The sequence below is a fragment of the Eumetopias jubatus genome, unplaced genomic scaffold, assembly GCF_037043125.1.
Source record: "Eumetopias jubatus isolate StellerSeaLion01/CBP00866 unplaced genomic scaffold, mEumJub1_p1.0 scaffold_3, whole genome shotgun sequence".
NCBI lineage: Eukaryota > Metazoa > Chordata > Mammalia > Carnivora > Otariidae > Eumetopias > Eumetopias jubatus.
The window spans coordinates 59274703-59291488 of record NW_028274809.1 but is presented as its reverse complement, the minus strand read 5'-3'; the positions used below and the strand labels follow the sequence as shown (position 1 = coordinate 59291488).

The 16786-nt window shown below is 43.3% G+C and overlaps 1 protein-coding gene across 3 annotated transcripts; it reads left to right on the top strand.

Annotated features, from left to right (window-relative positions):
• Positions 1 to 1438: 1438 nt before the first annotated feature.
• Positions 1439 to 13091, top strand: CDCA7 (cell division cycle associated 7). Of its 3 annotated transcripts, none has more exons than XM_028125478.1 (10): positions 1439 to 1559; positions 4235 to 4360; positions 4776 to 5012; positions 7570 to 7806; positions 8101 to 8178; positions 9226 to 9423; positions 9992 to 10129; positions 10707 to 10856; positions 11274 to 11410; positions 11772 to 13091. In XM_028125478.1, exons 1-10 carry the CDS (start codon positions 1539 to 1541, stop codon positions 11800 to 11802), a joined length of 1353 nt encoding a protein of 450 aa, XP_027981279.1. In that variant the 5' UTR covers positions 1439 to 1538; the 3' UTR covers positions 11803 to 13091. The 3 variants fall into 3 exon arrangements, with proteins under 3 accessions (XP_027981279.1, XP_027981272.1, XP_027981289.1); XM_028125471.1 differs by having other exon boundaries at positions 9223 to 9423; XM_028125488.1 differs by lacking the exon at positions 4776 to 5012 and having other exon boundaries at positions 9223 to 9423.
• Positions 13092 to 16786: the final 3695 nt, after the last annotated feature.

Sequence of the window (16786 nt, the reverse complement as noted above, 5' to 3'; positions counted from 1 at the left end):
ATTTTCCTATCAGAACTTCTCAAAGGACTTAATCTTCCCTTACTTTACGCATTTCACAATTCCAAATTCTCACATATTTCAGTGGCAAAAAACTGTATTCCCAAGGACACAGCACCAACGACAATTTTAGTTCTTTCACCATTTATATAGTTATTTACTCAATACTTATTGAGTCACTCACCCGCCCCCCCCATCACCACCACTGCCAAGAATTTCGCCAAACCAACCGCCTCTCTTGGCGCCTACCTTCGAGACCGTGAGTTCTTTGTCCCTTACACTGTGACAGAGTGACCATGGGCAGGCGTGTTTTAGAAAGGCTCGAAGACTCTGACCAAGACCCTCCCAATTCTTCCAATCCATTGTTCTCTGGTATTACTTGCGCACAAGTTTTTGTATTCAATACATCCAGAGGGGAACGCGGTGTGTTCACGCATGCTCTCTTACTGTAAAGGAATTATTCCCGAGAGAAAAGTTTTTAAAGGAGAAAATTCGAATGGTTTCATTTCAAGCACTTGTCTTAAGCGTAAGATTATAATTAGTGTCTTTTAAAGCAACCCAAATCATCTTACTTTTTCTAAAAGCTTTTTTCCTGCTCTCTACAAAAAAATTTTAAAGCCTCACACTTTATTGCGTCGGAATGTCAGATTTGATTAAAAGGGCAATTGAAAAATACCTCACGGTCATTCCAATTTCGGTAATTATAAATTCTGACGAAAGAAAAGATAGTCAAACCACATTAATAGTCTTCAGCTTCTATCCTCAACAGATAAATTTTAAAGCCTGTATGATCCCGCAGATAAGTCTTAACTAATGGCAGCGCCTTTTTGTCCATTAAAAAACCACAAGTCTTATGCAAAACAACGGCTTCCCGTGCTTTCTGGAAAGAAAAAAAAAAAAATCAAGATTTTACTCCTTTTATTGCTGCAGATAATGATGTGGTTGCCAGATAAAGAGGTGCCACACTCAGAGACAGTGACTGGACTAATAAAGGGGGAATTCATGCTTAATTCTTTGATTTTTACGCTTAATAACGTAAACCGCACGCCGCAATGCAAGTGGTAAGAGCCAAAACCCGCAAGACTCTCGCTCTGCTCTCCATTACTCCGCACCTCGACTTTTCCTCTCCCAGCCCGGGGATTCATGCAAATCAGCCTGCTAACCCCGGGGCAATACGAACCTCTTTCGCGCCATTCGCTCAGGACCGTGCAGCAACCTAAAGAGAGTTGTCTAGAGCCCTAAAAGCGCCGCTTTTCCACGGCGGACTTTACGGCATTCCAAGGCTGTGCCTTGGGGTCATAATATTTTTGGGGCCGCTTTTTTCCTCAGTGCCGAAAGGATCTCGCGCCTGGGTAGGCGGTTACCATAGCTTGCAGGACCTGCGCCCCAACGCGGGAAAGCCGGCCGGAGCCCCGCCCCTCGAGGCCCGGGTCTGAGCGCCCCGCCCGCTGCAGCTCCAGCTCCTTCAGCTCTGTGGGACCGCGGCGCGCGGTGCTTCGCTCTCCAGGCTCAGAGCGCCGGCCTGGGCGCCCGCCGCCAGCATGGACGCTCGCCGCGTGCCGGTGAGCGCTAGGCTGATGAACCCGAGGGGCGGGTGCGGTGGGTGCTGGGCGCGGACCGACTCCCTCTACCTCTGCGGTCCGAGTGCTGCTTATCAACTGGTGGCCGTCCTGGGCGGCGCCCATTTAGGCAAGCCCCAGATTTTATGCATTTCGCGTAATTCCGAGCCGGGGGCCGACCCCGCTGGGCGTGCGCACCCGGCGCGCTGGCGGTCGGAGATTTGAGCAGTTTTCAGGTTGGTTGGCAGCGCTGGGGAGCCCGAAGCCACGTGCGCCTGAAGTGCACGTGCGCTCGGGGCCGGACAGCGGCCAGACCTAGCGGGTCCCCCATTGTGTTTGCCGGCCAGAGCCCGGGTGGAGGGGAGCGCCTCCCTCCCTGCACCCTGGGGTGTTTGCCCTACAGCGGTGCAGGCCTTTCCGAGGTGCCGCTGCGGGCGGGTGGGTGGCTCGCTGCGGCAAGACCTGCGCGCACCGGGGGGCCCTTTGGACCCGCTCCCTGCCGGATTTTGCGCTTGCCACACCAGCATCTCCGCTTTCTAACCGCTGAGTACCTGTGGGTTTGAAGTTTAAAGGTCTTGCAAAATGGTCTCCTTAGGACTTGGGTGCGCACATGGGGGGAGGCATCGGCGATTAAGAGCACCTGAAGGTGCTGTTCAACGACCATTTGCTCGTTTCCCACTCCTCCACCCACCAACCTTACTCGCAGCTGCAGGACGTTTCCCTGAACGGAACGTTACTTTTTGCTCTAACGGAAACCGGAACGTAGGGTCTGCCCCAGGAGATGTTAGAAGATGGGGGTTGGGTGGAAAGGAAGAGTGTGACATGCTTAAAATAAATAAAGAGTGACACACGTGGGGAAGCTGTGGTTCTAGTGGGGGTGGGGTGTGGGAGAGGGCGTGTTGGGGGCGTGGTTTCACACACTACTCTTGGGTGTAACCCGGCATTAGCTTTAAGGTTGGAGAAAGCCATGTGTAACAGGACTTGGAATCTGACGTGCCTGGGTTCAAATTTGGGCCATCCTGTGACGAATAATCCACTTAACCCTTCACGCCTCGGCTTCCCCATTTGTTAGGTGGGAATAATGGTAGCACCTTTGTTGCAAAAACGTAATGTGAAAACATGCTTAGGGCCTGGCACGAAAAAAACACCTACTAAGTCGTATTAGTTTTTACCTGCCTGCCAGAAAAGTTCATCTCAACCATGACTATTTGACTTTTTCTACGTCTTTTCCTCCAAACATGCATTTGCCTGCTAACTAACTCTTGGCATGTGCTGACGTGTTAAAGCCCAGCGTACTGTCAGCTTCCAGTAGACTGCTTCCCTTGAGGCTGTCCTGGGCCTCTGACTGCTTGCAGGTAGATTGATGAGTAAATTGCTGCAGTAGTGCAGGGAGCACTGCTGTCGTAGGAGATTACAGAATTGGGTTCTCCTTCCAGCTGTGTCCTCTTGGGCACTCTATTTCACGAGCCTTGAATTTCCTCACTTGGAAAATGGGGTGTTTGAGAGCCCTTCTAATAGGTAGTAGCACTACCTATTATCACATTTTTCTGCCTTTCTAAAAGGACAGAAGACATAGTTTTATTTGCAAGAGATTGAAATGAAGTGCCTAATGTTAGATGTACAAGGAAGGTCAAGAATGTTCTTTCCACCTGACACCTCACATCTTGGCTTTATTTTGTGGGACCCATAGCAGAGCTTGCCTTTTAAAGTTTTCAGTGGGAGGAGTCATTTCTATTGTGTGGCCATATTTAAGAAAATTAAAAACATAGGAACTAAAAACACTTAAGTCTCATTAAATGTTAAGAAATGCCAGAAACTGCTGTCTCTGTCTTTAGATAGATGAGATGCTAATTGCATTTTCTGATGAGCAAAGCCAGGCTGTTCGGTGTTTATGAACAAGTAACCTACAAGTAATTTGTGACTTACAGAAGGACTTCTAAAAACTTAAGAATTGTATAGGAAGGGGACTTCGGAAAAAGCTGAATGTCAGGCCGGGCTGATAGAATGCTGAGATGGAATCGTGCATTCTACCTGGGTTTGGAGTGCTGTTTGACCTTTAACTTGCCTCCTTGTATGTTTGTTCACTCGGTTGATGTACTTGATTTGTAAGGGCTTGTGCTGAAATCACTGTACCCCTCTTGGTTAGAGCAGGGCCAGCTTGAAAGCTTGCCATCTTGAAGTAGAGGTGCTGCCCAGTTCTTGTAGTTTGGGAAATTAGCATCACAGTACATAGGCCAAAGCTTATATAAAAAGACCTCATTAGCTTGATTTTGGCTGAGGGAGAGAAATCACTCAACCATTTTGTACTTCTGAAATTTCCTTCTGGAAGTGCAATCTAATGTTTTTAACAGGCAGGTTTTAGGAGGTCAGCATTAAACCCCTTGGGAACTCCGTATCACACGCTCAGCTTGGGGGAAAGAGGTGTTCAGTGAGGTAGTTCTGTAGATGTTTGATTGAACCGATAAATGTCCTTAACAATATTCCTTCAAAGGGATCCCCTTTTAAGATTTTACCAGGTTTTGAAAATATTGTTGTAGCATTCGCAAATCCTCCTTTTACTATGTAGGGTATAAGAAATGGATGTATCTACTCTGTGCTGTTTGAACTACTAAACTCAAAATGATGTCTTCAGTTGGTGTAAGCGACCCACTTAATAGTATTGCCATTTTCATTTACAGCAAAAGGATCACGGAGTAAAGAAGAACGTAAAGAAATTTAGATATGTGAAGTTGATTTCCATGGAAACGTCGTCATCCTCTGATGACAGTTGTGACAGCTTTGCTTCTGATAATTTTGCAAACACGGTAAGTGCTGCCTGAGAATAAACAGAATTGAGTCTGCAGTGCCCACAGTGCCCCAAATGCTTTGTGCGTGATTAAAGCTGCTTGCTTTTTGCCTGCATTTCTATACAGCCGCTAGAAAATACAGTATGCATTGTAATTTCATTTCACTTTTTGCTGTGGTTCTAGGTAGTAATTGTTGGAGGTAGATTAGCTACTTATTCTGTCTTTTTGAAATGTCGCCTAACCTAACATGCCTGATGATTTGCCATAACAACTCAGAAATCATTTGTAAACCTCTGAACCATTTTTCTTTGTAACAAAAGCTGTTCTCTTGTAGTGCACTTGTAAATGTGATTTGCTCTCTGCACGTTTATGGAAAATTGGTTCTTGAAAAAGGAAAAAAATGCACAACCACATTTATTTATTTATTTTACAGAAACCTAAATTCAGGTCAGATATCAGTGAAGAACTGGCAAATGTTTTTTATGAGGACTCTGATAATGAATCTTTCTGCGGCTTTTCAGAAAGTGAGGTGCAAGATGTGTTAGACCATTGTGGATTTTTACAGAAATCAAGGCCAGATGTCACTAAAGAACTGGCCAGTATTTTTCATGCCGACTCTGACGATGAATCATTTTGCGGTTTCTCAGAGAGTGAGATACAAGATGGAATGGTGAGTTTGAGAACCCATGTCAAGAAGTACCGTACATTTACAGGCATGACATACTTGTTTGAAGTTTTTTTCTCATAATTTAAAGTTTTTTTCCTCGTAATTTTCATTTTAGTCATGCCAGAAGATTTTGTTGACCTTTTTTAAAATTTTAAGTTATTTTCTTGTCTTACAACAGTTTTTACTAATATAGTCCTACTTGTAAAGCTTGAACATTTTGTAGGCTCTGAAAGTCTTGGAAACTGGTAAGATAAAATTGGCCAACCTCCAGATTTCTGTTGCCACAAAAATCTAGCCTGATGATCAGAAGCCCACATGTCCTCAAGATTAGCTATATTCGTATTTAAGTTCAAGTGCCCAGCCCAGTACTGGCCCTGGCCTGGAGCAGGCCTTTGGTAAATGTGGGTTCTGGTGGTGGATCTAGACCTCATTTGGAAAACCTGTGATAATTCATGTGCAGGAGTTTGAGTGCACATAATGACAATTAGGGCCCTTCCTGCTTTCACTTGTGCTCCTTGGCTGGCTTTTCTTGTGCACGCTGCTTTACCTTTAACCTCTGTCATTCTGCTCAGGCCACTGCTGCTGCTGCACCTCGGTCCCACTCTCCCTGAGCATATTGTTTAGTTCTGCAGACTCTGGTTAGCAGGACTGTCTCAACAAAGGAAGCAGTGTGTTGATTTACAGTCAGGTGCATGCTCTTCAGCTCATTGGGGTCTGATGGGGAGCCACTCCCGGCGACCACAATGATGCTGACATAAGTGAGAACATCTGGCCAAGGAGTGTTTATCACGGTGTAACTTGGTGGTAATGTAACATTGCCTCTAAGAAGTGATGGTCCAAATCAATGCAGATTGGAGTTCTTGCAGGGGCTAGTCTCTTAAGTCTGCATGTGACCTAAACATTGTCTAGCCTGAGTCATTTCGGGGCAGTGTTTACACTCTTTGTAGATGGTGTTTGTTTCAATTAATAAGATGCCAATCGATTAAAAGTCTTAAGAACCCGTAAAAGTTTGTCATTTTCTCGTATCGGGCACACTAAAAGTACACGAAGAATCCTAGAAGCTGTGCAGATTTAAGAAGTGTTTGGATGTTAAAAAGTGGCTGTTCCATTTCTGGGACTTTATGGGTGATATATTTTCTTTTCTCAATTTTTTTTTTCAGCCATCACTACAATCAATTTAGAATATTTTCATCAGCTCCCCCAAAAAACCTTGTCCCCATTAGCAGTCACTTCTCATCCTTTCCCAGTACCCCCAATCGTCAATGGGCAACCACCAATTTGTCTGCCACCATTATAGATTTTCTACTCTGGACACTTCGTACGAATGAAACCGTACGCTATGAGGTCTTTCGTGAATGGCTTCTTTCACTTCATGGAAGGTTTTCATGTTTCTTCAATGTTGTGGCATGTGCTAGTACTTAATATCTTTTTATTGCCGAATAATATTGTGTGAATGTACATTTTACTTATCCTCTTCATCAGTTGATGGATTTGGCAGTTGTTTGCACCTTTTGACTATTGTGAATAGCACTACCGTGAACATTCACATACAAGTTTTTGTGTGGACATAATACTATCAGAGTATATATACGAACAAGTCCTATAGTAACTCTGGCCTTTTGATGAACTGACAGGCTGTCTTCGGCTGCACTCTTGCATGTTCCTACCAAAAGTGTATGTGGTTTGAGGTTCTCTACATCCTTGCCATACTTGCTATTGATTCAGCTCCACTAGTGGGTAATGAAACAGTATCTTGTGATTCTGATTTGCTTTTCCCTGATGGCTAATTTTAATATATTTTTAATGATGGAACCCCACTTTAATTTTGAAATCTCAAAAATTTTTTTTAATTTTAAGTTTACAGTAAGTAGGTTAGAGAGGTACCTCAAATAGTCAAATTCATAGAGACAGAAAGTAGAATGGTGGTTTCCAGAGGCTAGGGGGTAGTGGGGAGTTAGTGTTGAATGGGTGCAGAGTTTCAGTTTGGGAAGATGAAAACGTTCTGGAGACAGATGGTGGTGATGGCTGTACAACAGTGTGAATGTCTTTAATGCCACTGAACTGTACACTTAAAAAGGGTTAAAATGGTGAATTTCATGTTATACCTGTTTGCTGCAAAATTTTTAAAAAGTAGATTAGAGCACTCAGGCACCTGTAATATAGTTTAATGCCAAACATTGAAACCATGTTTGTGGGAGAACACATATTTGTTTTTATAGGAATTCGTTTAAAAAACAAAAGATCTATTTTTGAATTAAAAAGGGAGCTGGGATTTTCACATTAAAAAAAAGATTCAGAACCACTGGCCTAAGGGCTATGCAGATGGTTTATAAAGACGTGTCTCAGGCTACAGGAGTTCAGTTACCCTGATTATTGTATTTATTTGTAATTCCTGATTTTATTGCCCAGAGCTGTCAATTAAAATTGACAATTAAGGTGTTCAATTAAAATTTATTTGATGTCAGTGTCTTTTGTTCAGAAGGGATTTTGTAGTCATATTGGTGCAGCCTGTCAGACAATCAACAAGTCATTAACGACTCCATTGTTCCTGGTTAACTAGAGACTGCAGTCAGACCACACTGGCTACAGGACCCGCAGCCAGTGCCGACGGTCCGGACCCCTCCGGGTGGCCATGAAGTTTCCAACCCAAAAAACCAGGGGAGCCGCCAACAAAAGAGCAGTGCCCCCCCAGCCCCCTGAGAATACTGTAACCGATTCCAGTTCTGATTCAGAAGATGAAAATGGAATGAATTTTTTGGAGAAAAGAGCTTTAAATATAAAGCAAAACAAAGCAATGGTAGGTATCTGACTTTGTGATAACACTAATAACCCTTCCCATCCTTTCTGTAAGCTGCTCATTGCTTATACCTGTGTCCTAAGAATTATTTTCAATGTAACTTAAGTATTCACAATGTGTGCTTTAAAATGTGCTGCTTTTCCTAAGTTAACTTCTCTTTTTTAATCTATTAAAGTCTTGGTAAATGTATAAGTGAAATCAGAAACTCGAGATGTGCTACTAATTTCCAGAAGTTGCTTTTTTTCAGCAGTTATTCTAAACTAATAATTTCTGTTGAATATCCTCCCTTTTTAGCTTGCAAAACTAATGTCAGAACTAGAAAGCTTCCCTGGCTCATTCCCTGGAAGGCGTTCCCTACCAGGCCCCAGTACAGTAAGTGCAAATCCTTGTTTATATTGTATTTTGGACAGGTCTAAGATAGATTTATTTTTAAGATTTTATTTATTAGAGAATGGGCGGGGGGGAGGGGCAGAGGGAGGGGGAGGGGCAGAGGGAGGGGGAGAAGCAGACTCTCACTGAGCAGGGAGCCCAAGCCGGGCTCTGTCCCAGGACCCCGGGTTCAGGACCAGAGCCGAAGGCAGACGCTTAACTGATTGAATAACCCAGGTGCCCCTAAATTTGTTATTTTAAAATCCAATTTCCTTATTTTGTGTAGTCCTACAGACAAAGAAGTAAACCTTCTAACAGATCTCTGGGACCTCTTCTGTGCATGCTAGGACAGATCTGGCCTCTCCAAACCATGCTTCTGCAGCGCTTAAACCCCTTTTGATTGGCTATTTCTCTCCTTCCCAACTAAATTAAGCCTCTCAAGGGTAGGGAGTAAAGATTGAATTTTTTTTTTTTTCTGTATCCCTAGCATTAGGATATTCCTTCCTTCCTCTGCTGCATTTCCTAATAATAGAGGTTTTTAATAACTGAGAATGGGAGGAAAAAAAGGAAAAAACAATTTCTTAACCAAGTCATGGCCTAATATATGTGATTATCTTCTGAGGAACTAAGCTGGTGCAACTAAGGGGAATTTGATGTGTCTGCTCCCTGAGGAGAAGGGGAAGAGGCAAGCAAGAAACAGAAGAAGGAAAACCATACATATATTTCTCTCTTGTGCCATGTAGAAATACTGAGTATGTTTCAGGGCTCAAGAGATATTGTAGAAAGGGTTTTTTTGGAAAACAAGATCTGTTCTTAAGTGGAAGAATAAAAGGATCATCTCTCAGTCTGAGAGAAATGGCTTGGTGTTAGAAGAGCAGAATTAAAACAGCTGTATCATTTTGGGGCTCACTTTCCATGCATTATGGAAAGGACAAAGGATTAGGAAATGGAGCTCCCCTTTTACTTAAACAAAAACGTACTTAAGGAGAAGGTGCCACTTCTCTTCATTCTGGAATAAATGGGTTTCATCATGTGTGTTTTGTTTAGCAGTCAAAGACCCCCCGAAGGCGTACATTCCCAGGTGTAGCTTCCAGGAGAAACCCTGAACGAAGAGCTCGTCCTCTTACCAGGTCAAGGTCCCGGATCCTTGGGTCCCTTAGTGCTCTACCCACAGAGGAGGAGGAGGAAGAGATGGAGGATAAGTACATGCTGGTGAGAAAGAGGAAGACCATGGACAACTACATGAATGTGAGCTCTCTGCACTTGTGCTTGCTCTTCTGTTTGTTATCTTCTGTAGGCCCAGTATCCAATACACAGCACAGGGACCCATGTGGCCTCAACACCAGATGACCCATAGTAAACGTTCTCAAATCATTCAGAATTGTTAATGTCGTATAAACTTATTTGATGTGTTTTGTTAGCAGGTGAGAAGGTCAAAGCTTGCTTGCTTGCCTTTTTTTTTTTTTTTTAAGATTTTATTTTTAAGTAATCTCTACATCCCACATGGGGCTCAAACTTGTAACACCAACATCAAGAGTTGCATGCTCTACCGACTGAGCCAGCCAGAGTGCCGCCCCCACCTTTTATTTCAAGATTTTATTTTTAAGTGGCCAAAGCTTTCTTCAGCTTCTTAATGTAGGAATCATTTCCATGATGTTGTCCCATTATCTTTAGTAAACTTAACTTGCCCCTTCTCCATAAGCTATAAGAAAGATTTCTATGTTGAATTCTTCATGAAGAAATTACAAATCATGTATCTGGGATTCAGAGCTGGGGAGAGCCAGTAGAACACCATTCCATGAATTTTGTCATGCAGGAAGATGACATGCCCAGAAGTCGTCGTGCCGGATCCATGACCCTTCCACATATAATTCGCCCTGTGGAAGAAATTACAGAGGAAGAGCTGGAGAACATCTGCAACAACTCTCGAGAGAAGATCTATAACCGCTCATTGGTACGAAACTCTCTAAGTCGTATCTGTGAACATGAACATCTGTGAGAGAAAGGATAGCTTCTATCCTTAGAGTTTTGCTACTGTTAAAGGTCTTAGCATATTTGATATGTGCCTGTGTGTTTTTTTGATACAAGGAAAGTTTTTTAGCGTCCTTGGGATATACATCTCTTAGTGAGTCTGCAGTAATGGTATTTGCCTAGTAAGCCTTTGGTAGCATTTGATTTTTCTTTTAATTTAGAAATTGATTCAACATGTTTACTGTGTGTACGTCTACATACACAGGTGCTGGGGTATAGTGTGCTAAAAATAAAGATTGGGGTATTTTTTTTTGCATAAGCTGTTTTCTTGCAGAAAACTAGTTTTGATAATATTAACTATTGCATCTGCCAGTTGATGAAGTCACCATGCTTGATTTGTTTTTCATGCCCTTGGCATATACATGTGTATGTAGATTTAACATAGGATTGAAAGACAAATTGTCAGACACCATCTACAAAGAAGGACGTTCTTTATGCCATTTTTCTATACAAAAAGCAGTGTTTTGTTCTTTTTTTCCATCTTATTTGCCTCTTTGTAGGGATCTACTTGCCATCAATGCCGCCAGAAAACTATTGATACCAAAACAAACTGCAGAAACCCAGAGTGCTGGGGTGTTCGAGGCCAGTTCTGTGGTCCCTGCCTTCGAAACCGTTACGGTGAAGAGGTCAAGGATGCTCTGCTGGATCCAGTAGGTGCTTGAAGGGTGGTCCTGTGGACTTAAATGTTAGCCATGAGTTGAAGGGGCCAGAAAGGGTAACAGTGAAAGGATCGAGCCTTAGAGTTGTGGGGTGCATGTTTCAGGGGAGGCTGATGACTTCATAGACAAGTCTGAGCCCCCCCCTCCAGAGTGCTTGGTTGGGACCAGACCATACAGGGGAAGTTGACTCTACCCTTGCTAGTTGCTGTGTACCCTCTGCTGCATTTCCTAAGAAAACATCAGGAGGACTAATGGAAATTAATCATATTAAGCTTTTGCTGTTACTTAAAAAAAAAAAAAAGTAAATGCAATTGATGTACCTACCTTAGAGGTTAAATAAGAATAGGTAAGTAAGGGGAGGAAAGTTAAGATTTGATTTAACTGTGCCTTTTTACAATTCTCCTTCAGAATTGGCATTGCCCGCCTTGCCGCAGAATCTGCAACTGTAGTTTCTGCCGGCAGCGAGATGGGCGGTGTGCGACTGGGGTCCTTGTGTATTTAGCCAAATACCATGGCTTTGGGAATGTGCATGCTTACTTGAAAAGGTAAATGGCTGGTTTTTCTCTCTTCCACACCCAAATCTTGCATTCATGTTTGTGTCTTAATGAAAAGATAATAGAAGTGAAAGTAGCGTTTGTCTCTGGGGGGTGAGGACTGCAGGTTTTGACTGCAAAGGGGCACATTGGGAGGCTTTTCGAATGTTGGAAATGCGTTCTGTCTTCATCTGGGTGGTGGGGACGTGTGTGTGAGTGCATAAAAATTGCAGTTGTTAGGTTTAGATGTATGCACTTAACTACACATACTATAACTCAATGAAAACATTTTGAAAACTGAATTAGGCTTTCCAAAGAACATTCTTAGGTTGAAAGCCGTATCCTGACCTGTTCCCTTCCTTCTCTCTTTCAGTCTGAAACAGGAATTCGAAATGCAAGCATAGCATTTGGAAGATCCACTCTCCGTCTTCCACTGTGCAAAGCTTCCTAAAGTTTTTGGTTTTGTCACATGATTGGAACCCGAGTTAAGAATTTTGATGATAAGCCAGTTTTATAGGAAACGCAAATCAAGTTAATCTCACTAGACACACATGTCCCTGACCATCACAGAGGTTTATCGCTTAGCTATACTTTGCCCTCCTGCAGTTTCTTCTTCACTCCCCCCCCCACCCCATACCATCCCCCCTCTATTTCCGGTGATTCTCTCCCACCATTTTGTTTCCGATTCCTTTTAAATGGCAATTTTAGGAAAGCATGTTTGATTTAATTGGCGTTGAAATAGCCCTGGAATCCACCCATAAAACCAAGCACTTAGAAATACAGTAGTAATGTTAACTACTACATCTATTGAATTCCAGAGAACAGCCCTCTAACTTGTTTACGAGAAAGCTGTATAATTTTAGATTTAGCGTTCATACTAGTTGATGTTTTTTAACAGAATCAAGGCACACAAGTCTTAAAACCATGTGGAAAAATTGGGTAATTGTTGTAAAGTGGAGTATATTACTTTGGATGCCTCTCATGAGAATATTCCATGTATTATGCTTATTTTACAAGTTGCCCTGGTTGAGACTCAGTTGCTTCTGCTTTCTTCCACTACAAGGTTAAGTAATGCATCTGGCTCTCACAGTCCAAGGGCAGTGCTGTATTCAAAATCATTGTAGAAAAGACATCCCAGGGAGTTAGGATGGTGAGGTTTCAGGAATAGGCTGACTTGAATTCATGCTGTAACACTTCAGCATAATTGTAGTTTGCCAAGTTTATTTTGGTTTGTATGTAAGGTGTTTCAAATTCCTGATCATTTTGCATGGAAAATTAATAGTAATACTCATCTACTACTAGTCTTTGCGATGTTTGCTTTCTTAAAGTTATAAACTAAGCACAGGGTTCATGTTCAGCTTTTAAGCACTTTTATAACAATGAGAAGTGCCTTTTTAGAATTGGGTGACTTTCAACAGTTTTGTTAACTTGCCATCTCTACCCTTTTAGTTTCTGGGCAGATTTCATGTGTCGTGCCCTACCCCACTCTCCTTTTGTATTAATCAAATCATTTTGTAGAGGTGGAATCTTAAGTGTTTGTGTGTCCGTTTTCTTTGCACGTGCAGCCTTTTGCTGTGCCTGTTCAGTGTTTGATGCCTAATTGGATATTGAATCAATAAGTGTAAATAGAGCTTTTGATCTGTAATGCTTTTATACAAAGTTTTTTATTTTAATAATAAAACATTTTATTCTAGCTTGTCTGTTTTTTTTTCTTTAATACTCATTCTTACTGGACTGAATCCTAATTTTTTCCTCCTATTAAAACAAAAGACCATTTCTACCTTTTAAGTCTCTGAAGGTCAAGGGCCAGCTCTTTTGAATAGGACCTAGCTTGGTGATATAACCAACCAGTAGCTGTGCTCAGAAAATCAGCTGAGACAGCTACATCCCAAGATAGAAAATAATACAAGCTCGTGAAGTTTTACAATATTGTTTTCCTTCACCATTTGCTAACCCAAGAACTAACAATACCTGGCTTGGTTTTATCAACCATTTGAATATTTAAGGCATGCTGTACCTTGAGGCCTGTTCCAGGAGTGAGAGAAGCAAAAGACAAGGCATGGTCTAAAAGCACTCATAACCCAATTTATTTATTAGTTTTTTTTAAAGATGTTTATTTATTTAACAGAGAGAGAGAGCACAAATAGGCAGAGCAGCAGGCAGAGGGAGAAGCAGGCTCCCCGCTGAGCGGGGAGCCCCATGTGGGGCTTGATCCCAGGACCCTGGGAGCAGGACCTCAGCAGAAGGCAGATGCTTAACCGACTGAGCCACCCAGGCGCCCCTCTCAACCCAATTTAGACCAGAGTTGGCAAACTACAGCCTGAAAGTCAGATCGTACTATAGCCGATATTCATATGGCACTTGCACTAAGTATTACATTTTTAGAAGGTTGTAAAAAAAAAAAAAAGCAAATGGCACTATGGTCCGCAAAGCCTGAAATATTTACAGTGTGGCATTTAACCGTAGGTTTGCTGACATAGGCTCTAGACTTATCTCAGAAATCGTATTCACTAGGGGGAAAAGATCAAACTATATGAAGTTAATACAACTGGTATTGTAGACAGATGCAAAAGAATCGGGTATTTCTTCTACTAAACTTGGGAATCTTAACCCAAATTCTAATCTGACCCTTTTTTAGGGAGGTAATTGGGAAGGTTAAATTTTTGGGAGTTTGTAAAATTGGTGGCTGTTGGGAACATTTTTGGTGTTAACCATGTTTCAATATGAAGTGGAACTGAAGTGGTTTTTCATTCAAAAATAGTGACTAGCAACAGCTGATTCTGAGACACCCTTACAGGATTGACAGTCTAAAAATAAAGTTCTGAGTAGGAATGAAAGAAAAAGGCATTTTCTCAGTGTCAGGTGTTAATAGAACACTTGATGGGCCCGTGGGTTTGGTAATGGCTCCTGTCTTAGAAAAAAGAAACCCATCAGTTGATCAGTCTCAGCCTTGCCTGGAGGCCCCGAACTTTCTCCCACACACCCCACTGCAAAGCTCCACACACCGTCCTTACAGTTGAAAGAACTTGTGTTTTAAGAGAAGTCTGTGCCTTTATTGGCTGAACAGGTCACTTACAGAGGGATGAAGTGGAAGGAGTGGGTAGCCCCGATGCCAGCCCAGCCGAGCTTCACTGGCTTGCAGGTAATGGAGAACTCCCCCAGGTCGCAGCCAGTCATCTCCGGCTTGATACCCACCTGGCTGGAGGTCTTGCCGCTGTAGACACGCACCCTGCAGCCCACCATCCCCGTGGAACAGGTGCGCTCTAGCCTCCCGGTTCCCCTCCATGGGCGGTGCCTCTTGGGCCTCGAGCAGGCGCCTCAGCCTCGCGTGCTGCTCCCTCCGCAGGCCCCGCGTGCCCCTAGGGAGGCCACCCAGCCGCGGGGCCCCTGCGTGGGTGCATGAGTTGCGCGAGGGACAAGTCCAGAAGCCGGTCAAGGCCCCCGCGGCAGGAGGTGAACTTGAGGGAGGCCCGGTGCTGCCTCTGCTCCGCTTCCGCCATCTTGTTGGCTCTTCGGAAAAAGTGAGAACTCGAGGTTTTGGGTTTTTTTAAAATATTTTATTTATTTATTTGACAAAGATTGAGAGAAAGCACAAGCAGGGGGAGCGGCAGAGGGAGAGGGAGAAGCAGGCTCCCCGCTGAAGAGAGAGCCCGATGCGGGGCTCTAACCCTGCGACCCCCCCCCCATCATGACCTGAGCCTAAGGCAGGCACTTAACCGACGAAGCCACCCAGGCGTCCCAGAGACGACACTCAAGTTTCGACAATTCGATGTGTAGAGTAGTTTACAGCATTTATGCTCCAGCAATAGTCTTTCCATTTGTCGCTCCAGCCTGGGTTCCCGAGGTGGAGAGGATGTCCACCGTTACCTTCACCGACCAAGAGTTTGAGGAATGAAATAGAGACTGTAATAGCCTTCAGTAGTTTAATAATGAAGAGGGGGAAAGGCAGTAGGGGATGCTGCAGGAGGGGCATATTTGTGTTTTATTTTGCTTTTAAAAGAATTGAGAGGGAGCTCCTCATGACTCAAGGTCAGGTGGAAAATTGGGTTATTTGCATACCAGGGGAATGGAGTAAGAGTTCAGTGCTTTGAAGCGTGGCTGCAAAGTATTAGGTTCTGAGAGGAAAGTGATAGCAAGTCCTAAGGGGACTAAAAGGTGAACAAATGTTATCTTAATGTTAACCACACATCTTAAGGATGAGGAAGTAAATCCATAGAAGTTGAGGAAAATGCCCAATGCCACATAGCTAAAATGTCAGAGCTAGAGGGTTGTTCCAGGGAGGAGGCCTTTATCTTTTTTTTTTTTTTTTAAACTAAGCTGAGCTTGCCTGCCTTAAAAAAGGAGAAGGAGGTTCTGTCCGTGAAAACAAGGGCATACTGGGTGCTGAAGTGGATTTTGCAGAAAACTTGAACAGAGGGAGACTGGAGGTCTGGGAGGGGACTGAGAGCTTCTGTGGTCACGGATAGTGGGAAACCTGGGTACTGGATCATCCAGCAGGGATGTTGGCAACCCCTGAGGCTTTTAACTGTAGGGCATTGAAGTTCTGTGGGTAGAAGACGTTTTATTTTTTATTTTTTTAGATTTTATTTATTTAACACAGAGAGAGACACAGCGAGAGAGGGAACACAAGCAGGGGCAGTGGGAGAGGGAGAAGCAGGCTTCCCGCTGAGCAGGGAGCCCGATGTGGGGCTCCATCCCAGGACCCTGGGATTATGACCTGAGCCGAAGGCAGATGCTTGACCATCTGAGCCACCCAGGCGCCCCCGAAGACAACCTTTTAAATAATTACAACGTTGAGGGAGGCTGAAGATAAGAGGGGACAAGAACTTCAAAAGGAGGCGTTGCTGAGACAGTGGAGGATGCACTAAAGCTTGGAGTGGCAGCAGGAAGCTGGGGAATCTGCTTAGGGATGGTGTAAGAAATGGGCTCTTGGTTGCAGAGAAACTGGCATGTTCCAGATACAGGCCTCCATCCATTATAATATCCAGGTGATGAAAGACTTGTTTGAAAGAGCAAGAAACAAAGGAGACACCATTTAAGGCTAAAAGCCACTAACATTTTGGCTTTTTCAATCTCCCTTGCATTTTGTTTTATAGGGTAGTATTTATACTACATGTACAACTTTTTTTTAGCATCAAGGATGTGAAAACCTTTTAAATGGCTATCCAGTATTTGTTTATATGGATGCTATATATTTTACTTAACAACTTCCAATCTTGGGGGTGTCTGAATTATTAATAATCTTTTGCTATTATGAGTAATGCTGTAGTTAGTACTGTTACGGCTAAATCTTGAGTTAGAAATAGAGTTCTAGAAAGTAAAGTAACCCTTAATTACAGAGATGAAGGAAGGCAGTAGATTAGGAATTTTGGAGAGTGTGGAGCTGTT